The 26,997-nt window shown below is 41.2% G+C and overlaps 1 protein-coding gene across 1 annotated transcript; it reads left to right on the top strand.

Moving 5' to 3' along the window:
* Nucleotides 1–1,400: 1,400 nt before the first annotated feature.
* Nucleotides 1,401–26,672, top strand: GRK7 (G protein-coupled receptor kinase 7). Its single transcript, XM_064165142.1, has 4 exons — nt 1,401–3,057; nt 3,810–4,247; nt 21,881–22,152; nt 25,654–26,672. The coding sequence occupies exons 1-4, from the start codon at nt 2,455–2,457 to the stop codon at nt 25,991–25,993; spliced, it is 1,653 nt and encodes a 550-aa protein (XP_064021212.1). The 5' UTR covers nt 1,401–2,454; the 3' UTR covers nt 25,994–26,672.
* Nucleotides 26,673–26,997: the final 325 nt, after the last annotated feature.

The raw sequence follows: 26,997 nt of genomic DNA, 5'->3' as shown, positions 1-26,997 counted from the left end.
GTGATTTAGAGATTAGCTTAAATCCCAATCTTTCTGTGAGCTTTACACCAGAGAAATTTTCTGTCTGTTCCAAATCATACTCTGATACTTCCATTAGTGTTGTTTTTAATAAGTACCCATTTTTAGTCCCGAGTTTATTTCTTGCACATACAAAGTGAATCCATTTTGTTTTCTTGCCAAAACATACTGCTTATGAGTAGGTAATACTAACTTAAATAGCCATTATTGACTAACAGATGATTGCCATCTACTTTTCTCTGCTGTTTAATGAATGCTGGGCAGATTTGGATAATTCAGCAAATCTAACTAAGAGTCTTCTCTGCAAAGTGACTGGAGTAAGGTATGTGTCCAGAGATTGTACTGCTGCACTCTGCTTTTTGTGAATTTCTGTTCTTTTAGAGAAGGTTTTATGAGAAAGAAATTCAGAAAGATTGTCATTAACAAAGCAGAATGACTTTTGGAACTGTCAATGTGCCTTTTCTATCCAGATAACATACACATCAGGTATTTTATGGTTTTATTTTCATAGACGTGAGTGTATCAATAGTTGGTATAAGCTTGAGTTCACTCCTCAGTCCCCAGCAGCCAGCCTTTGTACTTGCACTGTTTGAACCGTGGTGGTGTACTTGCTTAATATGAAACTGCCTCAGCTGAGTGTTAGGGCTTGAAATTAAAGCTTTTATTATCTCCTTCCTGTTCTGTACCCAGGATACTATAGGCATATGTTGCTGTGGGCACCATTTTCAACAAAGCCACCAACAGTATTCTGTATTTCTTTGATTTTTTCCCCAGTTTTGCTTATTTTACTGATTTCATGATTTAGCCCTTTATGCAGTCTTCTGCTTCCATGCTGGCATTCACCTGGCAGAGTTAGCAGTTGCTGTACAAACCAGACTTTCAGATGCTCTGCTTTGGGTGTGCTGTGTTTTCTCATGCACACGCAGCAGTTTGTGATGGGTGACCCTCTTAATCACAGCTAGAAAAACTCCTCTAATGCCACTCTGCAGAGCAGAAGTGTGAGTTAGGTCAAATGGATTCAGTGCTGACAGAATTAGGCATCAACCAAAATACTGCATACAAAAAACAGCCAAGAAGGGTTTAGCACTTACTATAGGGAATCTGAAGGCTGCCTGTTTTTACTCCTAATGTGTAGCTTTTGTGTTTGAACTCTTCAGCTTGCTCTAAGTGAAAAAAAGAGGAAAGGAAACTTGACCTTGACCTCAAGTACAGCTTGACCCCATTACTACTGGAAGAATTCTGGAACTGCTTTTTCTGCTCCCATAATACTTTCCCTATATTTAAAGAAAGTTTTAGCAACAAAATCACATGGCCCCACAGCAGAAGGGGGCTGCAGCCTGGTAAGTGCTGCAAGTTGTTGTTGTTATTATTATTGTTATTATTGTTATTATTAATGTTAATAATAATATTTTAGGGGGAAATGAGGCACAGACTTCTGGTAGGTAGCCAGTGAGTTAAGTGGAATTTGCCTTCACTTGATAATAAGCTTTGTCTCTTTGCTGCTGTCACTTCAGCCATATGCTTTTGCCATCCTTTCATCCTGCCACTTGCTGTCATAAAGCTTAGCAGGGAAAGTAAATGGAGGCCACAGTAACATACAGAAATGTCTTGGCAAGTTTTGGCTGGTCAGTTGAAGTGTTTCTCCTTTTCCTGTGGGAAGGAGATGAATCAAGAATGATATTTTCTCTCATATATAGGGATCATTATTTTTAGACCAGCAGCAGGTCTTAGCCTCTTCATGTAATGCGCTCAGACAGAGCCACCTGAGGCATCAAGGTTTGCACGGTGTGGTGCTTAGGGTCATAGATGTTGAGTATAACTTGTGTTTTGGAAATGTGGATGCACAAAGCACAGAATTGTGTGGTAATTTAAAGCTCAACGACTGCTGTTTGTCAGCTTCTGTTTCAGACATGACAGATGTATAAAGTTTTGACTAAACTGAATCCCAGCTTACATAACTCTTAGTACATACAGCTCTTGTGTGTTCAGCTTGGAGATACGAGGCTGTGTCATGAACTGTGGCCAGGGTACTGCTGAGTTTGGAGTGTGCCTGTGTTGCAGAAAGGAATCTCTATGTTCTCAGCAGCCAAGGACACTGCGTATAGAGGGAATCTTGGTACCCTTAAAGGTCATCAGGGCTCATTCTGGAAAACACCAGCTGAAATGCATGCCTAGGATGTCATCCCTCTGCTATACATAGCAAACTCAAAGCTTCTTACAGAGAAACCTCTTACCAGTCACTTTCCACAAATGGTGCTTGTACCTAAAGGTACTTAGTGAAAATCCTTGAGAGTATTTAATGCAAAAGCAGTTAGTCTCTCTGGTGTTTCTCAGGAGCCTGTGCACATTGCTAGCAGGGAGAAGTGCCCATCAGCTACAACACAGCGCTTAGGCCAGTTACTCATTTTGTCTTGACCACCCCAAGAACTTGCCAAGATGTGTGACATGGGGGGGCTTGACAACCTGATTGCCAACACGGCCTACCTGCAAGCAAGGAAGAGCGGAGAGGGAGACACCAAGGAGATGCAAAAGAGACGTAAAAGCCTGTCGTTGCCCAAGCTGGAACAGTGCGGGGAGGTCAGACAGTCCCTTGTTGCTGATTATGACAACATCTGTGAGCAGCAGCCCATTGGCAAGAAATTCTTTAGAGACTTCTTAGAGACGGTGCCAGAATATGTGGTAGCTAGGGACTTTCTGGATGAGGTGTCAAACTGGGAGCTGGCAGAGGACAATGTCAAGAGCAGTACCATGGAGAATATGGTTAGCAATTTTCTTAAGACAGGCTCCAAAAACTATTTGGCTTTCATGAGCTCTGACTTGTCCAGCAAATGCCAGGCAGCTACTGAGAAAGACTATGAGAATATCATGCAGCTGGCCAAGGAGGAAACCAAAGTCTTTCTTAAAGACAAGCCCTTTCAGGACTTCCAGACCAGCCCCTTCTTTGACAAATTCCTACAGTGGAAAGTTTTTGAGAAGCAGCCGGTAACGGAAAAATACTTCTATGAGTTCCGAGTGCTGGGCAAAGGTGGCTTTGGAGAGGTAAGAGCTGTGCTTTTAAGTATATGGGTCATCCCTTCCCTTTCAAGACCAGCAGGTGGGTTTGCAAAGAGGAACTTGACAATGGGACTTGACAAATTGTCTAAGGTTCTGCAAAACTTGCTTTGGATTGTCTGTTTCCTAGGAATTAGACTCTGTTCTTTGTACTGTTATAGAGCCTCCAGATTACAGATGTCTGTTAGTGAAGAGCTACTCTAACATATTTATGGTTTGTATCTGTGCTAGTAAAAAAAGGCAGCTTCTTTTGTAAAGCTTGCATTGCTGTACATGGAGTTAATTACTGGTCTGCTCCTTGGCACTGCTTTAGCCTGTGCTGGCTCACACACTTCTAGATACTCCCTAGTGCACTTCAAGGTGTAGCACAGATCAGGATCTGTTCTCAAAACACAATGTTGATGAGGCTACCTTTTTTGAGGTGGAAGAGAATTTAGATATATAGATGCAAGCTGTATATGCCACTATGGTCAGAAAGTGAGTCCTCTTTCATTGTACTTGCTAATACATGGCTACTAGTGGCATCCTTGAGAGCTGTGTAAGGTCCACCACTAGTCCAGAACAGACCATGAGCTTGTTTTCTCCTTATTTTCTCTGCTAATATACTCTGCCAGGAAAGCTAGCATCAGCAACTAGTAACAGACATGTGTAATTCCCCACATCCTTTCTATTACTGCCCTTGATATTCCAGTCTGTAAGTGTAAAATTCCTTCATTTTTTCATATGCTTTGTTTCTCTAGGTTTGTGCCATCCAGGTGAAAAATACTGGCAAGATGTATGCCTGCAAGAAACTGGATAAGAAAAGATTGAAAAAGAAAGGAGGTGAGAAGATGGCACTACTAGAGAAAGAGATCCTGGAGAAAGTCAACAGCCCCTTCATCGTCACGCTAGCTTATGCCTATGAGAGCAAAAGCCACCTGTGTCTTGTCATGAGCCTCATGAATGGAGGGGATCTGAAGTATCACATCTACAATGTAGGAGAAAGGGGTTTGGAGATGAAGAGGGTCATCTATTACTCAGCTCAGATCACCTGTGGGATTCTGCATCTCCATTCCATCAAGATCGTGTACCGGGACATGAAACCAGAGAACGTCCTTCTGGATGATAATGGTAATTGCAGACTGTCTGATCTTGGATTGGCAGTACAAGTCAAAGAGGGAAAAAGCATCACTCAGAGGGTGAGTACAAATTCATTGAACATGGGCGGTGGGAAAGGAAGCTGTTCTATTTGTAATTCATTATGAATCCAAGTCTTAATTCCCTGGGATTTGCTCCTTGCTAAAGACCTTACATGGTCATTTCATTCTAAGAGAGATGTGGTAAGAAGATTTGGTTAATTAACTCTCTAGGTGCTATATGTAGTAAAATAATTTCTCTTGCATAGAAACAGTAGAATTAACCTGACCAGTTGTTTATCTTAAGGAAAGTTCTTGAACCAGTCCTTTTAGAGAGGCTAACACAGATGTCTTCAGCAATAGTGCACAGTCAGAGGTTCAACCAAGTACTTGTTTGTTTAATGAACAGCAGTCAAAGATAAGACTCCTTCTATATACAGTTTTTGCTCCTAGAAGAAGAATCTTTTTTTGCAGATTACTCTTAAGTAATGCTACTGATTGTACTGCAGGTGTTCATGGTGCTGCACAGTAAACCATTCCCAACCCTCCCTCCTCCCTCCAGAAATGAATTCCTGAAGAAGTTAGCAGACTTGAAGACACTTTGTAAATGCATGTATCTGTGTGCATATGTAGGAACAGGAGATGGATGACCAGCTGAGTTTTGCTGTGTAAATCAGACTGTGCAGCACTTCAGCTGTGCCTTTGGTCATCTCAAACTAACCCACATTTGTAAAAATGCTCTGAGGTTTACACAAGAAAGATGTATTCATATAGCTCCACCAGGAAAAAGCATGTCTGCTTAAAGATGTATGTAAGGAGTCTGAACTGTGTCTGAAATGCACAAATGCATTCAGACACTTGAGAAATGGAGAAAACATTGTAAACTGGTCCAGCTTAGGGTAAACTTCCCAAATGTTTCAAGTTACTCTGTAGAAATTCAGTAGAAGAGAGAATAACCTTTTGCACCATGCCTGAAGTGCACATGTCTTTTGGTCTTGTTACCTTCTGTAGTAGTGTTTTGTTTGAAGACTATATTTTTTTTCCCAGAAAAAGCTTGTACTATGAGTGGTTTTAGTTCTCAGACAATGTGGAAACTGATACAATTTTTAGATAGGAATTTGTTTTAAAATGGGACTGTGTTTTGTGGTTTAGATACAAAACCATACATTTCTCTGAAAGCTAAGGCAGATTTTTAAACAGAACTTAAGGGCAACGGGAATGTTGTGTTGTTTGTGAAGGTGGTATTTTGATCAGTGAACCCACAGTAAATCTTAGTCTGCTTTGGAGGTTATAGTTGTGATGGTCAGGAAAAATCTTCTTGTACCAGGGCACTTTTTCATGCTTGTATGTATGTGGGGTTTGGCAGAAGAAAATAAAATGGAGTGAGAGAGTGTATTTAGACATGTCTAACCACTTCTCTTGGTATTTAGGGTAGAATCTCAAAGCAGTGGTGGACAGGGCAGTTGTTCCTCCTCACTTTGTGACAGTCATCAAGTTGATATAATGATTTTTCTTTTGTTGTTCACTGTTTTTAGAAGTGCTACTCACCATTATATGGATGCTTTTATTAAAGCCAAACCTGTAGTGAGTAACAGAGCACAAAGTTTTAGTGTGTGTGGAAATTTCTGTTAAAGACAGTTTTAGTCATGTGGGAATTCATACTCTATCGTAACTGTGACAATAATTCTCAGTAATATTTTGCATTTCTGTAACCCAATTTAAGTAATTTGAACATGGCTACTAAAAGACATTCTATAAAGGGCTAGATATTGCTATTCTTTATAATGATGATCTAGAACCACCTTTACAAAATTTGCTCTATTAACCACATACCTTGCAATAAAATAAAAATGGGGCTGGTAAATTAATTTTTGTTTTCTAATCACAGTTTCATTGTGACTTAGAATTGGCAAAAAGTTCAGATCCTAGCATGCTTTTCAAGTACAGTAGTTTGATCCTTGTGGTCCCTTCAACCCTGACTGATTCTGTGATTCCTGAGTATCACTACCAAACTGTTGTCACTTAAAACTTGAGAGATTTGTTTAGCTTTGGTGTTTTTTCACCCCAGTAAATAAATAAATGAAATTGAATGGGTTGAACCATTTTGTAGAGAGTTTTATATGGGCAATTTTGTAAGCTAAAGAAGAATATCACAGTATCATCAGGGTGGGAAAAGACCTCACAGATCTTCAAGTCCAACCCTTTACCACAGAGCTCAAGGCTAGACCATGGCACCAAGTGCCACGTCCAACCTTGCCTTGAACTGCCCCAGGGACGGCGACTCCACCACCTCCCCGGGCAGCCCATTCCAGTGTCCAATGACTCTCTCAGTGAAGAACTTTCTCCTCACCTCAAGCCTAAATAGTTTCCTTCAGGCCAAATCTGCATTGCACTGTATCTCTGAGTGAAGTGATTAACATCCTTAACACTGTTTCTAGATTTTGGATGATAATCTGAACTGACAATTTAAGGGTTAATACTACTGATCTCTAACATAAAACTTTTTCGTTGTAATGTATCTATCTGTTTGCATAGAATCCATCTGTTTTGATGGATATTGTAGTACATTCAGTGTGTGATACATCAAACTTCATTCCTATCTCCAAAACTCAGGACTTTAAAGCCTCATACATAACCTTGTAGCCCTCTCCTATGACCTACTTCTTCAATGTCATACTTAAAGTACTGTTCTATTCCCCTGTGAGAAAAATGCCTGACTTTGCTTTAATCATACTCATAAGTCATTCTACTGACTGAAAGTTGTTAAGTAATATGCATACTATGAAACTATGGTTTAGCTGTCTGGCACAGTTAATGGTCATCCTGTGATTCTGAGATTTAGTTCATCCTGTAAGATAAATTTTACTTAGCCAGTCTGACACATACTATGAAGAATTAAAGTAGTTTATTTCTGAAATGGAAGGTGGAAATAATTTTTAGAATTAGATCTGTTGAGGTCTTTCTGTAAGGTGACATTTAAAACAATTTTGCATCTTTTACCTGCTGTCTGATGAAAGTTGGTGAGCTGGAATTGTTTGGCCTTTCATGTTATTCCTTGGGGTTTACCTTAGAGATATAAGTAGCAGCTACTGTTGAGTTCCTTTCCATTCCAGAACAAAAATTAATATGTTTTTTCTGGGTCATATTTTAACACTTTACTCACTGAACAAATTCCTACAGTGCAAGGTATCCTTTTATTCAGTAATGCTACCTTTATTATAAGACTGTATTCCTACTCTTAAATGAGGAAGCAAAATGATGGCTTTCTAAAAACAGAGCACTTCTCTCCAGAATGTTTTCTGCAGGTGTGAACTAAGTCAATGCTGAAGATAAAGTAAAATAACCAAAGGTTTTTCAACAGCTATTTAAAAATCTGTCTCAGTGATTTAGGTTTTTCTTCCTGAGTCCTAATCTCTCCGTGATCTCTCTAGTTCTTCAGGTATTAATTGATCTTCCTTGTGAATAAGCAAAGTAAACCAGACAGCTTTTCCATACCTTTTATATATCAGGAGGAGCCAAGTAAACGAATGTGGAGTAGACATCTGATCTTAGTCATCTGCTTAAAAAACATTCATGTCCATGTGTTTGACTGTGGCTATGCTGGTATGAAAATGCTTCTTAAAACATCATAATGAAATAAAGCAACAGTTTTCTGCCCCCTTTTTTTTTTAATCTCTTTTTTTTTTCCTGTATATTTTGAACTATAAATACACAATGACTTTCACTGTTACATGGTTAAGTAGTGTGCACTATAAAGATTTATCTGTGTATTTATTTTATTAGAGATTGCAAAAAATGCCATGTTTCAGTGCATTGTGAAAATGTCATAGAAGTCATAGAAGTCATAGAATCAACCAGGTTGGAAGAGACCTCCAAGATCATCCAGTCCAACCTAGCACCCAGCCCTAACCAATCAACTAGACCATGGCACTAAGTGCCTCATCCAGTCTTCTCTTGAAGACCCCCAGGGACGGTGCCTCCACCACCTCCCTGGGCAGCCCATTCCAATGCCAATCACTCTCTCTGTGAAGAACTTCTTCCTAATATCCAGCCTATACCTACCCTGGCACAACTTGAGACTGTGTCCCCTTGTTCTATTGCTGGTTACCTGGGAGAAGAGGCCACCCCCACCTGGCTACAATGCCCCTTCAGGTAGTTGTAGGCAGTAATAAGATCACCCCTGAGCCTCCTCTTCTCCAGGCTAAACAGGCCCAGCTCCCTCAGCCTCTCCTCATAGGATTTGTGCTCCAGGGTTCTCTACCTCTCCTGAGTGTACAAGCCATTAAAGATCAAACTGTTCTGCTGTCAAAGCATCAGAACTAATGCCTGGCCTCTCATGTAAGAATAAGTGCACATCACCCATATATCAGCTGGAGGATCTATAAATCCCCTTTGTAAATCTTGTTAAGTGATTAGCTTATCACATGGCACATGTGATAAGCTAGTTAACAAGTTCCTGTTTTAGATATTTTCCAAGTTTTTAGTGAAGATTGGTATGAAATTGTGATTTTTTTATATACTACTTACCAGCCAAAGTTGAGTTTCGTTATGAATGGGAAGTGGTGCAGTTTTTACTTTAGAAGGGTGACTTTAAAGTAGTCTTCTTAAGTAGTAGCATGTCTTTGTGCAGTAGCAAAAGCATTGTGCAGCTGACTATTTTTAATACTTATGTAACTAAAGAAGTAGCTTTTGTAGCCTTTAAGTATTGTCATTACATGTACTGTTTTTTGAGAAATATTTGTGTGCTCTATACCAATTGTCCATAACTATTTTAAATCAAGATACCCTCCTTTCAGAATGTGGTACTTACAAAGGTCTAGAAAGAGTTGGATAGCCAGCCTTAGTTTCCTCCCTTTCTGTTCAGTTGCTAAAGCAGTAAACACAAACATCTGGCTGTAATTGGTACAGCCATAATTGCAGACATTAGAAAGCCTTTCCTGAAGGTGTGCTGATTTGTGTTTGTGCAGTGTTAGCTGACAGAGAAATTACAAAGAAGGCAGAAGTACTCAAGTTTGAACCACGATAGTGTTAGAAATGAAAGGAGAAGGCAGTTGAAAGCTACTGAACAAACATGGATTATATGAGCTTTTCTTGTGCTGCATACATGTAGTGCTGTACTCTACCCAGCAGTGCGTCCATGCATGCTTAGGCAGAGTTCTTACTGACAGTACTGGTAACAGAAATAGACTCTTTGCTGGTGATAATAGAATTACTCAGGAATTTAGGAAATACCATAAAATCAATCAGGATTGGAAGGGACCACAAAGATCAGCCAGTTCCAACCCTCTGCCATGGGCAGGGACACCCTACCCTAGAGCAGGCTGCCCACAGCCTCATCCAGCCTGGCCTTAAACACCTCCAGCCATGGGGCCTCAACCACCTCCCTGGGCAACCCATTCCAGCCTCTCACCACTCTCGTGGTGAAGAACTTCCTCCTCACGTCCAGCCTGAATCTCCCCACCTCCAGCTTTGCTTCATTCCCCCCAGTCCTGTCACTCCCTAATGGCCCAAAAAGTCCTTCCCCAGCTTTTTTGTATGCCCCCTTCAGATACCGAAAGGCCACAAGAAGGTCACCTGGGAGCCTCCTCTTCTCCAGACTGCACAGCCCCAACTCCTTCAGTCTGTCCTCATAGGAGAGCTGCTCCAGCCCTCTGATCACCCCCATGGCCTTTCTCTGGCCATGCTCCAGCACATCCACATCCTTCTCATAATGGGGGCTCATTATGGCTTTTTGTATCAGTGTTCCTGTAGCATGTGTTCTGATGTGTTGGTCATACTTAGATTGTATCTTAGAATAACACTTTTTAAATTGTTGGTGGTTTTTGTGTCTTCTATAAATGAAAAGGGAAAACTGAGAGCATGCAAAGATGGCTTTTGTATAGGCAAAATATTTAGTCCAGTTAGGTATTCCATCAATTCTGTACCTAGTTATTTTTGCATATGGCAGAAATGAGGAACCTTCCTCCCAAGTTTGTCCACTGGAACAGTTTGACCTAGCATCTTTTGTCTTGAAGGCTCTGCAACTTTCCCTCATACAATTCAAAACTCACTTCTTGTCCGTGAGTCAAATACTCCTGCATTTAACCAAAAGATACAAGATCATACTTAATTTCCTGGGAATGGTTGTGAGAAGAGTGAGCATGTTCTTTTGTTTAGTACCCTCACATCCTCTCCATATGGAAATATAGAGGATTTAGCTCAGTTTTACCAGAAGTTAGTGCATATTTGCTGCTTTTTTTGGGAAGATCTTTCTGCCCCTACTGGGTATAGCTTTTGTGCTAAGCAGCTGTCACATATGAATTGTGAAAGTGCTTTTATGCAGATTCCTGTGAGCTAAAGAGCTTAAATATTAACACAATAACTGTGAAAAGTAAGATAAACCTGGGTTTGTAGTAGTTATAAAAGTACATTCATATCTTCAGAGGTTTCAGGCTTCTTCACTGTTTTCCTGGGCTATGTTTTATATATTTGAAGGACATAATAATATTTTAATAAGAAAAACATGTTTTGGTTAAAATCTTACTCAAAATGTCCTTTTGCCCTTCTGTATGTTTGTTTTTTGTAAGATTCTGTTTCTTAGGAAAACAGAAAGAAATCTATTTAGATGTTCCTGAGACTTGCAGTTTAATTTGAAGGCAGTTGAGAAGTGGGAGGAGGGTTTAGACTTGTGAAATAAAAAATAACTCAGCAAGCTATTCTACAGTCGACCTTTAGTCATTATCACATGGCATTTGTGTCAAAATGTATTCTTTCTTTGCTCTTGAAAAAGCCACAGCTCTTCATTTGCTCAGGATTACAGTGACTTGCTGTTATTTTACAGTTTCAAAACCACAGTTCTGCTTATGCATTTTCAAGGTTGACATTGACAATCAGTGGTGATTTACTAGACAGGCTTTGCTCTTACAAACGTTGGTAATCCTGTTCTTATGAAGTGCAGCATCATAACAGGAATTTCAGGGTTTTTTTTTCCATATCTGAAGCACAGACTTTACAGAATGCAACCTTATCCACTATGAATGCCATGGTCAGGAGAGTGAAGGGAGCAAAAATTATTTCATAGAATCATAGAATCAACCAGGTTGGAAGAGACTTCCAAGATCATCCAGTCCAACCTAGCACCCAGCCCTAGCCAGTCAACTAGACCATGGCACTAAGTGCCTCAGACAGGCTTTGCTTCAACACCGCCAGGGATGGTGACTCCACCACCTCCCTGGGCAGCCCATTCCAATGCCAATCACTCTCCCTTTGAAGAACTTCCTCCTAACATTCAGCCTATACTTCCCCCAGTACAACTTGAGACTGTGTCCTCTTTTCTATTGCTGGGTGCCTGGGAGAAGAGACCAACCCTCACCTGGCTACATCCTCCCTTCAGGTAGTTGTAGACAGCAATGAGGTCAGCCCTGAGCCTCCTCTTCTCCAGGCTAAACACCCCCAGCTCCCTCAGCCTCTCCTCATAGGGTTTGTGTTCCAGGCCCTCACCAGCTTTGTCACCCTTCTCTGGACACCTTCCAGCACCTCAACATCTCTCTTGAATTGAGGAGCCCAGAACTGGACACAGTACTCAAGGTGTGGCCTGACCAATCATGGGATGATTCTGCCTTCTGCAGTTTTGGAGGTGGCAGAGAACATACCATAGTCATCTAACATCATGAAAATGCAACAAGTCTCGTGAAATGCTTTTCCTGTGCCACCCACAAGACAGTCTACTGTCTGGGAAAAGACATCAAACCCCTTAAGAGGTCTTTTTGTGTAGCTCTCAACCTTGTTCTTAATTCAGTTGAATCTGACAGGTAATAAATACTATAGCATATTCTACTAAAAGGAAGAGGTCATGTTCTTTATCAAATTTCTAGCTGGTAAAGCTAAATTGGACTCTTTGAACATGAAAAATGCTATGTAAAGTGCCAAATACTACTCTTCAGTCCTTTTCTGTTCTTGTGACTGTTTATGACAAAAAATACAATATACATTCTAGAATGACCTCTCAGGTAGTCCTCTAGTGGGCCACTTGTTAGTTCACTGTTGTCAAAGGTGGGTTTCATTTTCTTGAGTAAGAAAGGCAACATTTAGCTGACACTATCATTCTCTGAACTGTTGATTTGGCAGCTTTAACCAGAGCGGTACTGCAGGAACTGTAAGCTACGGAAGGGTGAGGAATGTAATAGTTCTGTTCCTATTGGACCACATCTGACATTTTGCTAACTGTGATGGGCAGTAAACAGTGAGAAATGTCTAATGACTCTTTATGAAGACAAAAGAAAATCCTGGAATTACAGACACAAGCAGGTGACAACAATGGGCTTAGTTTTGGTTGTATTTCAAGTTTAATATCTGCTAGTGAAAGGTAGCAAGTTCAAAATAAATGGAGGTGGTTCTTAACACAATCTGTAGTTAACCTGCAGGAGTCTTTTGCAAAAGGTCTTAAAATCATAGACTCTTGAAATCATTTTGATTGGAAAAGACCTTTAAGATTATCAAGTCCAACTGTCAGCCCAACACCACCATGACCACTAAACCACGTCCTGAGGTGCCATGTCTACCTGTTCCTTGAACACCTCCAGTGATGGTAACTCCACCACCTCTCTGGGCAGCCTGTTCCAGTGCCTGACCACTCTTTCTGTAACAAAGGTTTTCCTAATGTCCAACCTTACCCTCCACTGGTGCATATAATCATAGAATTGTTTCAGTTGGAAAAGGCCTCTAAGACCATTGAGTCTCAACCATCACAGCTTGAGGCCATTTCCTCTCCTCCTGCTGCTAGTTACTTAGGAAAAGAGACCTCACTACACCCTGCTTTTAGGTAGTTGTAGGAAGCAATGAGATCTCCCTTCAGCCTCCTCTGGACTGAGCAGCCCCAGTTCCCTCAGCTGCTCCTCACGAGACCTCTTCTCCAGACCCTTTGCCAGCTTTGCTGCCCTTCTCTGAACACAGATGTCTTTACTGTAGTGAGGGGCCCAAAACTGAACCCAGAAATCAAGGCCTTACAGGGCCTAAGAATTTATCTAGGTTCAGGAGGAGGAGTGGACATCGATGGAAGACAACTTTGTGCGAGAAGCCATTTCTGTCTCCCAAGGCTTTGAACTGCAAACAGTGGAAGTCTGGGAAAGGATTAGAGAAGTATCAATGTACAGATTAGGGTCTTACAGTATTTCCTATGCATCCTTTTTGAGTCCCAGATGGACCTTTGGTTTGATACAGCCAGTCCAGAGAAAGGCCACTGGGGTGATCAGAGGGCTGGAGCAGCTCTCCTATGGGGACAGACTGAAGGAGTTGGGGCTGTTCAGTCTGGAGAAGAGGAGGCTCCCAGGTGAGTTTCTTGTGGCCTTTCAGGATCTGAAGGGGGCTACAAAAAAGCTGGAGAAGGACTTTTCAGGATATCAGGGAGTGACAGGACTAGGGGGAATGAAGCAAAGTGGAGGTGGGGAGATTCAGGCTGGACGTGAGGAGGAAGTTTTTCACCACGAGTGGTGAGAGCCTGCACTGGGTTGCCCAGGGAGATGGTCGAGGCCCCATCCCTGGAGATGTTTAAGGCCAGGCTGGATGGGGCTCTGGCCAGCCTGATCTAGGGTAGGGTGTCCCTGCCCATGGCAGGGGAGCTGGAACTGGCTGATGCTTGCGATCCCTTCCAACCCTAACTGACTCTGTGATTCTAACTTGAGTTACATGCAAAAGAATCATACTTCCAACATTAGTCATTGTCCCAGAAGCTAAGGTGGATGAAACCCTGTGATTTTCAGTGATAGACAGGAGGTGTTTGAATTCCCATCCCTGGAGGTGTTTACAAGATGCAGAGATGTTATGCTGAGGGACATGGTTTAGCACCAGACTTGGCAGAGTTAGATAAAGATTGGAATCTGTGTCTTTAAAGGTCTTTCCAGCCAAAATGATTCTATGATTCTACCTATGCATACTGCTTAACTTACAGCTACTCTACCTACACTGGAGGGCCAGTACCTTTCTCAGGCCACCTCACAGTCCTGTGTGCTCAGTCACACTGGCACTGAACAAAAAATGTCTCTTCAATGTCCCATTTTTTGGGAAAGCCACCTACCTACATGTGCTGTGGTACTCTGTTTGCATTTCTAATAAAGAGCTTCATAAAACACTGACAGAGCCAGGGAGATGGAGAGTTTTCTCCCTTATTAATGCTGCTTGTAGAATATTCTATGAAATAATAAAACCATTAATGTCTCTGCTATAAAGTATTATTACTCCATCATTATAGATCAGAAGTGGTCAGGAGACATTCAAAGGGAAATGAAAGGGAAAATGATGTTACAGGAGGCCAGAGAACTCTGGTCATTCTTGAATTCTAGTTGTGTGGCTATAAGTCTGTACCAAGTGTGCTGTATGCTCCATCCCTGTAATAGCTGATTCTTGCACTGTCTGTGAATGCATATTTCTTCTGATGGCATCTCACCAAGTTGAGCAGGTTCTATCTCCAGTAGAAAACTGAGACAAAGTGTCATCTGGGCATGATGGTACAGGAGGAAAGCAGGAAGTAGCTCTAGAGTCCAAAGTTGAAGTTGGTGCCAAGTTACTGGACTGGACTGTCCTTCCTTCAAGCATTTATTCCTTTAGATTCATGCTCTATGAAAATCACACTGAACAATCACCTGTAACTGGGTCTATTTCTCTTCCAAAGTGTGAGCACAGGGGCAGCCTGCCCTTACTGTCACAGAGTGCCTTTCTCTTTCATTTGTGCAGCTTCCTTGATTTCAATGACTACTGATCTCCAAGCTGAAAAGATTAAAAAATGGTAGTAGAGTTTTTTGAACTGCTTTGAATCCAGAGGCAATTTTGTCTCATTATTTTCCTAAAGCAACAGAAATTTGGTTTGTCCCTTTTGTGCTTTTATCAGTGTGGGGTTTTTCCAACTCAAACATCTGTCCCTGTTACAATTATATCCTTGTGTGAAAAATGAAAAACTCCTTGGTCTTGAATTTTATAGCCCCTGAACTCCTGTACCTTTCTACACACTATCTTTTCCTGGGACTGTGAGCAGTCCTCCTTGTGCTCTTCTGAATTGGCAGTCCATCAGTTTATGGTGAGGCATCCCATCATAAGGTTCTTCCCTTTGCTTATCATTAACAATATGCTCAAAACTTTGTTCTAATAAGATTTGGTTTCCTCTTCTTTTTAAAATGTTGCTGCCTGTTGATATTATCAGCTGGCTCCTTGGTACTGTGTGCACGTGTGGTGAGAGTGGAGGACCTGCAGTTTGCTGTGACTCAACTCCCCAGACTAGCTTTTGGGAGAAAAATGAAGATTGTAAAGTAAGAGAGGCAGACTGGTTGTTCTCTGCATTTAGGGCCTGTTAGCTCTTGTGCAGAGAAGAATTTTCTGTGGTCTGTTCCTGCATTCCTGCAGGGTCTATTAAGGCCATTGCTGAAGGAGTGGAGGAACAGCTGGACAAGAGAACAAAGCAGGCAGTGGCACCCCTTGGAGGAAGGAAGGACCAAGCCCCAGGATACAGCTGATAGAGCTAAACTCAGCTTGCTGTTTTTCCCTCTGTTCAACAGTTCTTGTGCCATGGCAAACAAAAGATAGACATTCTGATTTGCTTTACTGTTTGGTTTGTGGTATCAATTGAGTTTGTTTTGCAGAGATCTGTGGGAAAAGGTAAGAGATCTAAATCCCATTTCTTCTCATTTGCCTGTTTCTGTGCTGGTGAAAGCTCTAGAGAGTTCTGTTTCTTTATCCCCATGCATCTGCTAGAAGCTGGGATAACAGCAGTGTTCAAGGGATCTTCCCATCTTGGGACAGCAATCTGAATAGGATGGATGGGTGCACTTGCTGTGGGCCTCCTTCCTCCTTGGAGCTGTGGTGTGCCAAGTGCCTGTAAACTGTACTGGGAACTGAGTGCTTCAGGATCATATCTTTTAGCATTAACAGATTACAATTATGTGAGCTTTAAAAAAACTGTACAAGATCCCATTTCACAAAGGAGAAAGATGTATACTTTCAGATGAGTCATCTCTACTCTGCCCTGTCAAACCACATTCAAAGCAGCAATTCCACTTAGCAGAATTTAATCACTAATGTGTCCAAGGCCATTACATTTTAAAGGATTATTGGAAAATTGCATTTTCGGGTAGTTCTCAAGCTAGAGAAATAAAGGGAGAAGTAGCTCTGTTAACCCTTTTCAGAAGCAAGTCAGTTAAAATGTAATTAACTGAAATGTAAGGACTATCTTGGTCTTTCAAACAGCAGGTGCCAGTAAGGCATCCTGCTAATCATCACAAAAGACAGTGTTAGCTGGAGAGGAAGCAAAAACTAGCTGGTGTTACACTGATTACACTTCAAGAAGTTGTGTGCCTCTGCACTTCAGTGTGATTTCTACCTTCTGTACGAAATTTGGCATCATGTAACTTTTCTTTGGCTCCTCTTTAATGTGTTGTGATTGGTTGTTTGGTGGTTTGTTTCTTAATTTATTGTGGTTTTCTTTGTTTGGATTTTGTTTGGTTTGGTATTATTATTGTCATAGAATCACAGAATCAACCAGGTTGGAAGAGACCTCCAAGATCATCCAGTCCAACCTAGCACCCAGCCCTAGCCAATCAACCAGACCACGGCACTAAGTGCCTCATCCAGGCTTTTCTTCAACACCTCCAGGGATGGTGACTCCACCACCTCCCTGGGCAGCCCATTCCAGTGTCAATCATTCTCCCTGTGAAGAACTTCCTCCTAACATTCAGCCTATGCTTCCCCCAGCACAACTTGAAACTGTGTCCTCTTTTCTACTGCTGGTTGCCTGGCAGAAGAGACCAACCCCCACCTGGCTACAACCTCCCTTCGGGTAGTTGTAGACAGCAATGAGGTCTGCCCTGAGCCTCCTCTTCTGCAGGCTGCACACCCCCAGCTCCCTCAGCCTCTCCTCACAGGGCTGTGCTCCAGGCCCCTCACCAGCTTTGTCACCCTTCTCTGGACACATTCCAGCACCTCAACATCTCTCTTGAATTGAGAAGCCCAGAACTGGACACAGCACTCAAGGTGTGGCCTGACCAATGCTGAGTACAGGAGCAGAATAACCTCCCTCATCCTACTGGCCACACTGTTCCTGATACAGGCCAGGATGCCATTGGCTCTCTTGGCCACCTGGGCACACTGCTGGCTCATCTTCAGTATTGTGTCCCAATAAACACTTCCAGTATGCTGAATGGGTAGCTCCATGTGTTTCTGTGTCACTACAAGATTACTCGAGCAGTCAACACATATGGTCAGATGGTTCCTAGTCTTAACAGGAAGCCTGTTGGAAAAAAAATGTTCTTGGTCAATATCCAATGCACATCTTTGTAGTGTAGAGTTGAGTGTGATGAATGTGGGGTTTTTAGTTTCCCCTGATTCCATTAAAAGAGTGAAATTTATCTACGTAAAATAAGATCTAGTAAGAAAGTGTGGGGCTTAGTTAATAACTTTTGAATCTATTTCTAAATTGTGTTGAGTGAAAATAACTACAAAATCATATAAAGCTGGTGATGGACATGCCAGAAACCCATACTTAGAGGTATCAGATAATTCTAACTGAATGACATATTCATATCATTAACTAATGATTGGACTCGATGATCTTGAAGGTCTTTTCCAATCTAAGAAATTGTGTGTGAAATTCTGTATGATTCTGTGTGTTTCAATACCAGCTTGTGGTAAACAGACCTCCTTCTCCAAAATAACACAGTTAGCTTTGAATTAATTTCCTCTCTGTCCTTTTTCTCCCTTTGAATATTTGAACATAGTTTACAGTATATTTATTTGATACTTGACCTGCTGAGAGTAATTTCACTTGTTGTTGGATTCACTTTTGCTTTGGGAATCAGTGAATACATTCTCCACCTAACAAGCTGCTTTTTTGCTCCTCAAATCTCAGTACTGCCAGTGAAAGTTGTACAGTTTAAAAACTCCCTTCACTAAGCTGCTGGCTTGCATGCTTAAGTCTCTTGAGTCATTCAGGCTGCCTTTCATGTTGCCACAGCATCTTTTTTACCTTGAAAGATGATCTGATTTTGACATCTGGTTTTCTATAATGATTAGTGGAGCTTTTAGCTTCCCTCTAATGCTATCTACTCCCCAATGATAAAATAAAATCTTAATTTGAAAGATGAGTGTTCTTCCAATTCCAGCAGTTGAATAATTCCTCCTATTTTTGTGTGTGTTGCCTAATACACCAAATGCCTGTGGCTTTATCATCTTTCTTTCCTGGACTTCAGAGACTTATGTCTTTTTTCCCCTTGCTTATTTTTGTGTCTTTTCCCTCTTAAACATCACTGCTGACTACTTGTGAAATGTGTTTGTTTCTGCTAGAAAATTAACATGTTTAAGTTGATTCTGTGTGTCAGGAGTTAAGAGATTAGGTTTCAATTTCTGTTTCTCAGCCTGTTGCTTCATTGCAAATCAGAGGAAAGCTTCAGGACTGGGAGAGATTTGTTGTTAAGGTTAGGTTCAAGTTTCACTAAAATTCCCTGAGAAAAGCATCTCTCCTAAAACTCTGAACTGAGTGGATCAGAGGAATGGTGTGTTTCTAGATTTCTCTCAGCTTGAGCTGGATCAACTCAGGAACAGCTCAGAAGATTTCAGTGCTACTAATGTAGGATTTTGAAATTAATCCTTGTTCACAGTAACCTCATCTAGTCTTTCACTGCAGTTTGAAGGAAAGCTCTTGTTGGCCCCTCTCTAATTTGTGGTCATGCAGTCTGTTTGGTCTGCATTGATAGTCTTGCTGCCTCTGCTCTTGAGAAACATGGGTACCGTGTCAAAGCATGGTGTTCTTCTGTATGGTGTGACCTACTGAAAGGTACGTGGAAAATGCACATGAAAGATGCTGAAGCTGCTTGGCAACAGCTTCTTTGGAAATAAACAGCTATGTGTGAGAGAACACAAGTGGGAGGAAAAAGAGCCAATCTGAAGGGTGCTGCCATGCATTATTTATGATTGCAGAATTCTGGCTTCTCCATGTCAGAGTCATTCCATTCCCGTATGATGATGCTAAGTTGCAGTAAACTAATGTCTTACCAGAAGGACCATACTGCGCCGTCAGGGTACGTTTTGGTGGTGATATGACTCAGCAATTCCCAAAGGCATTAGTGCCTCAGCTTCATCTCAGTGAAAATAAGAAGGGTTATTGCTTCCAGAGGCATATTTAGTATCTGTGTTCACCAGCCAGCAAGGAGCTCTATCACCAAACTTTCTCTACTTCTTTCAGCCCCTCCTGTCCCTTCCAGGTTTCATGATCATCCGAGGCCAGATGGCTCTGGAGTCTGTGATCCTTCATTTGAGCACTTGTCCTCCTTTCAGAATGGAGCAGTAATCATACATAAAAAAGTAGTATTTCCAGGGTATCTCTCAATAGTACTTTTACTTGTAGAACTTTGCTGCAAGCAGTACAAATTACCTGTTGAATGATGTCAGCTGATGCACTGCCTGTATGAGTCCTCTGTAATTGCATGAGGTTAGTGAGAGGGACAACAGGTCACTTTTAACCTTTTCTTTTGCTTTCAACATGGCTGATATTTTTGTTCTTCTCATTTCTGGTTTTCAGCCAACCAGAGGATTTTGTTCTATATATCTAAAAGTTAAAAAACCAAACAACCAGGTACTAAGAGGGAAAGGAAAATCAATTTACTTTTCTGTCCATTAGGCTGATGTTGCAAGTGAGGCTAAGATGTTCTCTCTTGCACGTGTTGTTTACAGTAGAGTGTAAGCCATAATGTGTAGTGGCATGAGCTGAAGTTTATAAGAGACCTTCAGATGTTGTTCCTAAAGATGCAAAAAAGTAGAAGAGTTACTCAAATGCAGAATCACAGAATGGTAGGGGTTGGAAGGGACTTCTCTACCCCCCTGACACTTACAGAAGGCTACATGGGAACGCATCCAGGCAGGTTTGGAACGTCCCCAGAGATGGATGTTCCACCACCTCTGTAGGAGGCTTGTTCCCATGCTCTGTCACTCTTAAATTAGAGATATTCTACCTCATGTTTAGGTGGAACTTCTTATGTTCAATATTGTGCCTGTTACCCATTGTCCTGTCACTGGATGCCACTGAACAAAGCCTGGTCCCATTATCCTGACAACCATCCTTGAAGTATTGATGAGCATTTATGAGATCCTCCCTCAGTCTTCCCATTTCCAGACTAAAAAGACCTAATTCTCTCGGTCTTTTCTCATAAGAGAGGTGCTGTAGTTCCCTAAACATCTTTATAGCCCTTTTCCTTACTCTCTCCTACAAGTCCCTGTCCTCCTTGAACCAAGGAACCCAGAAAACTCCATAAAATAACTTTAATCTCTTGAGCTGTGCTTTTTACAAGTATCATTTCCCAAAGCAGCTCTGTTTTTAGCTACCTTTTTTGAGCTGTTTTGAAGTGAATCTCTGATGCTTGTGGCAGTTATAATGTCTGCTTTCAATAAACTTTCAATGGGATTTTACACAAACAGGATTTTTCATCTAAAATTGCAATGCTTCTGATACACCATCTCTGGTATTTCAAGAAGATATTAAGAGGTTCAAGCAACTTCTGACATAGTTGTCACTATTAGCTGAATCTGGTAACTCTACAGAACAAGGTACAGCATCAGATCCAGCAGGAAATGTTTGGCCTGCTAGGCAAATACCTTTTTGATTGAAATTTCATGCTCAGTCATTTAACAGTGCATAGAAATGTTGACTATCTCTCCTCCTTCCCAGATGAGTTAGCTCCCTAGAGCAATCGAGAGAGGCAGTAGGAGCTCTTTTGAATGCTGTCCCCCAAGGACAATGAGTAGGCCTGGAAAGGAAGCAAGCAGATTCCCCTCTACAAGAGAAGGATCCATTAGTGCTGTCTAGTAGCCTTTATTCAGAGAGCTTTATGCAGCTAGGAAGTAATAACTCTTTCACTTGGATGCACATAATTTACTACTTACTGTTTCCTTAGGTTTACGTTGTCACACTGATTTTAAGAGTTTTTCTTGCCCCTTGATTGCAGGATTTCCTTCCAGAAGCAAATAGGGAGTGTGGATGAGAACTTCCTCATGCAGCTCAGCTATGGGCTTGATGAGTGTTTTTTTATTGGCAGCAGATGCCTGTGTTGGACCAGTCTCAAGTTGTGCCACGGGAGGTGTAGGCTTGATAGTAGGAGGAAGTTCTTCACAGAGAGAGTGATTGGCATTGGAATGGTGGAATCACCGTCCCTGGAGGTGTTCAATAAAAGCCTGGATGAGGCACTTCATGCCATAGTCTAGTTGACTGGGCAGGGCTGGGTGCTAGGTTGGACTGGATGATCTTGGAGATCTCTTCCAACCTGGTTGGTTCTGTTCTACTCCCACTGAATAGGGAAGGAATTGGTGATTGTTTGTCTGCCTTTTGTCTTTTTTTTTGATCTTTTAAAATTGATTGCTGATTGGATAGGGCAAAGCAAACAACACCATTTTCAACAGGAAAAGCATTAATTTGGTAGAAGAAAGCAAGCTAAATATTAATTTTGAAAGAAACCACATTTAAGTAGGATTTGCACAGATATTTCACATTTGAAGAGCACATTTAAGACACAAGAGCGTGTTTTAGGAGTTTCTAGATGAAAGATATATAAATTATAGCGTTTCTAGATAGGAGATGTATCAAATGTATTGCTAGTATTTTGGAAGTATTGTAGGCCAGTCTGCTTAATTATCTGCAACTGTTTCATTACTGACATTGTACAGTAAATCTGTCTCTGTGTTTGCAATAGGCTGGGACAAATGGTTATATGGCTCCAGAAATCCTGAAGGAAGAAGATTACTGCTATCCTGTGGACTGGTTTGCTATGGGGTGTAGTATTTACGAGATGGTTGCTGGAAGAACACCATTCAAGGATTACAAAGAAAAGGTCAATAAGGACGAGGTGAAACGAAGAACTCTGGAAGATGAGGTGAAATTTGAACACGCCAACTTCACAGAAGAAGCTAAAGATATTTGCCGTCTGTTTTTGGCTAAGAAAAAAGAGAATCGTTTAGGAAGCAGGTATGCCTTCTCAAATGCAGGGAAAGACAGAGTTAAGCTGCAATAGCTTTATTTTACATAGTGCACAAAATGAGGTTAGATCCTGACTAGCTGCAGAATACTGCATTTTCCTTTTCACTTCTGGGAAGAGAGGTGGAAGGTCTTGAAGATAATAGGGAAGTAAGGAGTTGTGCTGCAAGAGCGTGATTGCCCATCCTCACCCCAGATGAGAGTTCTCTTCTGGGTCTTTTGTGGGTTAGGCTCTATCTGTAATTTGGGGAGAAGGGAGCAGCCCATTTCTCTTGCATCTTACCTTTCCTGATGGTAAAGGATATTCAAGTAGCTACCTGTAGCTATGCTAATGCAGACCGAATGCAGAATCTTAGGCTGTATCGCTTACTGGAATGGTGTGGGCAAAGTTCCAAATCTGCAGTGTGGATTCTCTTCTCTGCAGACAGCCTTACAAGGCTACGTCATTGGCTTCTTACTGAAAAGACCTTAACCCTTTTGCTTTCCTCAAGTGGAGGTTCTGTCTTCCTGACTCATCACAGGGAGAAAAAGGGAAGAAACAAAGACTTGGCACAAATTCTTGTAAAGCAAACATTTTGGGGGAACTTAAGAGGTGGCTTTGGGTTGATGAAGACTGCTGGATGTGTCCCTGACTCAGCAATTCCAAGTAAATGGTCAATAAGAAGAAAGTGGGAAATTGTAACATTATAGTATGACCCTTGTAATATCTCTGTTCCCTCTGATATATGTGTGTGTGTTTCTAATGAGACAGATTGGAGACATTTAGTCTCGCAGCATTTTTTGAAGTAAAGAGATGTCAGAGTAGAAGAAAATGATATTTAGAGAACCTGAGCAAATTGCTCAAGTTCATTCAGCAAGTACAAAGTGAAACCTGCAACAGGCTGTTCATTTGCTGTAACCACATTCTCTTTGCCAAGAGAATCATTTGCAGTCATTCTGTCTGCTTACTGTTAAATTATTTCTCAGCAATGGGAAAAATGTACACAGAATGATAATTGCACAGATTCTGTTCAGTTTTCTACTCCTGAAGATATTCTTACTCTTCTGTGCCACGCTTACAGGATGAAAAGGAATAGGGTGTGTACCATGCCTGGGCATGATATGGAACAAGAGCCTGCATGTACCTCTCAAACAGGGCAATACTATTTGGGACAGATCATCCTTACGTAAAGATTAGCACCGTAATTCTACTAAGGACAACAAGACCTTGGGTTATCTATATAAGTGCCTGTTGCATAAGGTAAAGCTGCTCAAGGACAGCTTTAATTTGTACACCTGACCTTTTAAAATACTCCACTCTTTTGCTGAAGACTCAGTGCTACAGGCTAACTTGGGAAATATGTGACCTTTCTGCTCCACTCAAGCTTTTCTGCATTGACATCTCTAAGTTCCAAACCTCCAAAGCAATGGAGGATTTTCATGGAGGAATACAAAACTTACCAAGTTTAGCTGAGTTCGTTTGCACATTCTATGTAAGTTATGTAAATGTGCAATTCAGACAGGAAGAGCTCAGATCCACCTCCGGCTAGTTGGAAGATGCCTCAGCTGGTTCCAGCAGATGGCGTTCCAGTAGCTTGATGTCTTCACACTTAGGGGTTTGCTTGTGTCAGAAAATACATCGGGAGGAGAAACACTGCAGCAATCCGTTCTGGAGCCTTCACCAGCTTCTAGTGCTTTTTTGGTTTTGCAAAATAAAGTGACATTTCTGTGAGTGAATCTGCCCAGTAGGATTGTCAGCACTACCAACCCACTAGTGTCCCAGGGCACAGGTTAATCTGAACAGCAGCTGCAATGCACCTTAGGCTAACAGCAAATGTAACTAAATCACATCAGGCTCGAGGGCTTTGCAAGTACTTAGTTGTCACTAGGATACAAGTACTTAGTTATCACTGTTTAAGGTAGGAAATAATTTTGCAAAGCTACATATATGCAGGGGTGATGATTATCCCTGTTGGTTTAATCTATACATTCATAATTGTGCTCATACTGGTCTTTGGGGTTGAAAACCTAAGTTTTTCACTGCCCAGGGCTATGCCTAGATGGCAACCTAGATACCGTTCTTCAGGCTGTGATTTACAGTCCTGGTCCTGGTGTGTTCAGTGGTTAGTGGCTGATGGTAACCTGCTCAGGAGAACCAGCAAACAGGGGCACAGTTTTCTAAGAAGGGCATTGAAAAGGGCAGCTGATAATTTCACCAAAGCTGGCTGGAAGTATGGCACCAGAGCATTTGTGGAACAGGCATTAGTGGCAAGCCAGAGAAGCTGTTCTGCATACAAGGTATAAGGTCTTAAAAAAGGAAGATTTTCCTGTAGTCCCACGAAGCAGCTGCTTCTGTATGGTGCTTCAGCACTTTGCAAAGATAAGAAGACTTGCCAAAGGTTTGCATATATTTTGTTCCAGCATGTTGTCTGGAAATACAGGAAGGCTCACAGTTTGCTAAGTGTATGGTTTTGTAAGGAAGTGGGAAAGGAAAAAAGCAACACATTCCCAACTACCATCTTCTGAGGCCAAAAAAAAAGCAGACAAATTTGGGTTTCCCACATTACCATTTTCAAGTCAAATAGATCCATAAATTCATTTTAAAAAGAATGTAGATGTGGAGAAAATGCAGTAGTTTTCTCTGCTGCTCCTTTCCCCAGAGTGCAGAAATCAAACTTTGTATGCCTTGGCACCAGAGGTGGTCCTCAAGAGCTGTGATCCTTGGCCATGCTTTGATGAGCACACATAGGAAGCTCAGATTATTCCTACCATCAGAATATCCTACAAGTCCTGCTGTTGGACAACTCACTGTTTGTCACACAGCTGAGGTCTGCAGTGGTTTTTCCTAAGGTGCACTTAAAACACAATTATTGTAGTCCATTCTGGATTTTATTATTGCACTTTAACAATCTTAATAAAGGATTGTATTTGTGACAGTGGCACACACACTTTGGCTAATGTCATAACTCTGAATTTCTTGCTTGAAATCATAGTTCATTTATAGGAGTAGTTAGTTTGAATCAGCAGACTTACTAAAACTGGGAACCAGAAATGTCACTTGTTACCAGTTTCCTGTTCACCATTGTTCTCTAGAGCCAGTCTTTAGGTTTATTAACCCAGTCTAAAGCTTAATAGATGTATTTTTATCCTAGTTAATACGGAGCAAATGATTGGATTTCCATTGTTGGACAGTGAACCCTGTCCAACTGTATTTTCATTTCTGGTTGAAGTGTGTCTTTGAATCTGGGTGTCTCAGGAGCAGCACTGCAGCTGTTACGTGGCACCTTGCCTGGACTGCTTTACCCTGAGAGGGGGCGTAATGGCTAACAGGATCAGGATGTTTTCTGCATCTTGCTTTGCTTATCCTTGGTTAAGGAATTACACTGCATTGTATGTCCATATGTATGTGTAATAAATCTCCTTTGTTAAAACATTCTTCTGTATACAACACAGACAATGGCTGTATCTTTCTGAGAGCAAAACAACAATTAACAAACCTCTGCTTTATTGTAGAAACGAAGACGATGACCCAAGAAAACATAATTTCTTCAAAACAATAAATTTCCACAGGCTAGAGGCAAACCTCATTGACCCTCCATTTGTGCCAGATCCATCAGTTGTCTATGCCAAAGATGTTGCAGACATTGCTGACTTCTCTGAAGTACGAGGAATTGAGTTTGATGACAAAGATAAGAAGTTCTTCAAAAAGTTTGCCACAGGTGCTGTCCCTATACCCTGGCAGGAGGAAATTATTGAAACAGGACTCTTTGAAGAGCTGAACGATCCTAACAGAGTAGAGGGGGGTTATGCAAATGGAGGTGAGGCTAAGTCAGGAGTTTGTTTGTTGTTGTAAATATCACCTTGTTAACGAAGCATAGAAACCACTTCAGAACCTTCCATGCTCTGACGCTGGTTCGGGATGCAGAAGAACCGTCAGCGTAACATGGCATTGGCAGGCTATGTAGGACTACCAGCTGTATAGACTATATAATTTCCTTTGCTCTAACAAAGGAGATAATATTCTTGTTTTATTGGAGATTTTATCAGGATGAAGGTCCATATTTCTCTTGAGAAACTTAGGATGATAGAAATTCTGAAATACAAAAAGAAGGAATAGAGTGAAAAGACAACACCATCTGAAAATAACTGACTGCTGTTTTCAAGACAAGGATTTGTTGGGTTGCTTTCTACTTTCCTGTTATTTCTACTAACACTTCCTCTTTGTTCTAAAGTTCTCAGGAAAGATTTTTTTTTTTAATTTCTGAGTAATTACTCTCAGTTAGACAATGAAGCTCATGTACCACGTCAAACTTGGAATCTTACTGCTTAGCCAATCTCTCTGTTGTTTTCTTGATTTCTCTTAGCTTGTGGGTGGTTGATTGTGATATGTCCAAACTGTCCTAAAATATAAAAGAAGGCTCTTCATATCACTAGGAGATAGGACCAACAGGATCAAACTCTTTACAAAGGTGATTTTGACAGAATGAAGTTAAACTTGCACCAATTTAATTGAATAAAGCACTTATTTATTATTATTGTGTACTGTTTTATGTGATAATTGCATATACAACGAAAATGTACTGATAAGTAAGCACATATCCTTTTGACAAGCAATTTTAACCTTTTATTAGGTTCTCTGATATTTATTCTCTATATTGGTAATGAATTAAGCTATAAATAGAGCAAGGTAATTTGCAGCTGACCCTTTCAGTGCAATACAGATTCTAATTCAGTAGTTGCAGAATGCATACTACTATTAAGTTGTGTAATGGGGGAAAGGTTACATGTGCAAGTTTACACTTGCACATGTGTTCAGTGATATTCTGTTGTGTTTGGGTTTTCAATCTTATGGAAACC

This window comes from Pogoniulus pusillus, chromosome 26 (genome assembly GCF_015220805.1).
Source record: "Pogoniulus pusillus isolate bPogPus1 chromosome 26, bPogPus1.pri, whole genome shotgun sequence".
Classification (NCBI taxonomy): Eukaryota; Metazoa; Chordata; class Aves; order Piciformes; family Lybiidae; genus Pogoniulus; species Pogoniulus pusillus.
The sequence above is the reverse complement of the archived record's forward strand: the minus strand, read 5'-3'. Positions and strand labels throughout refer to the sequence as shown.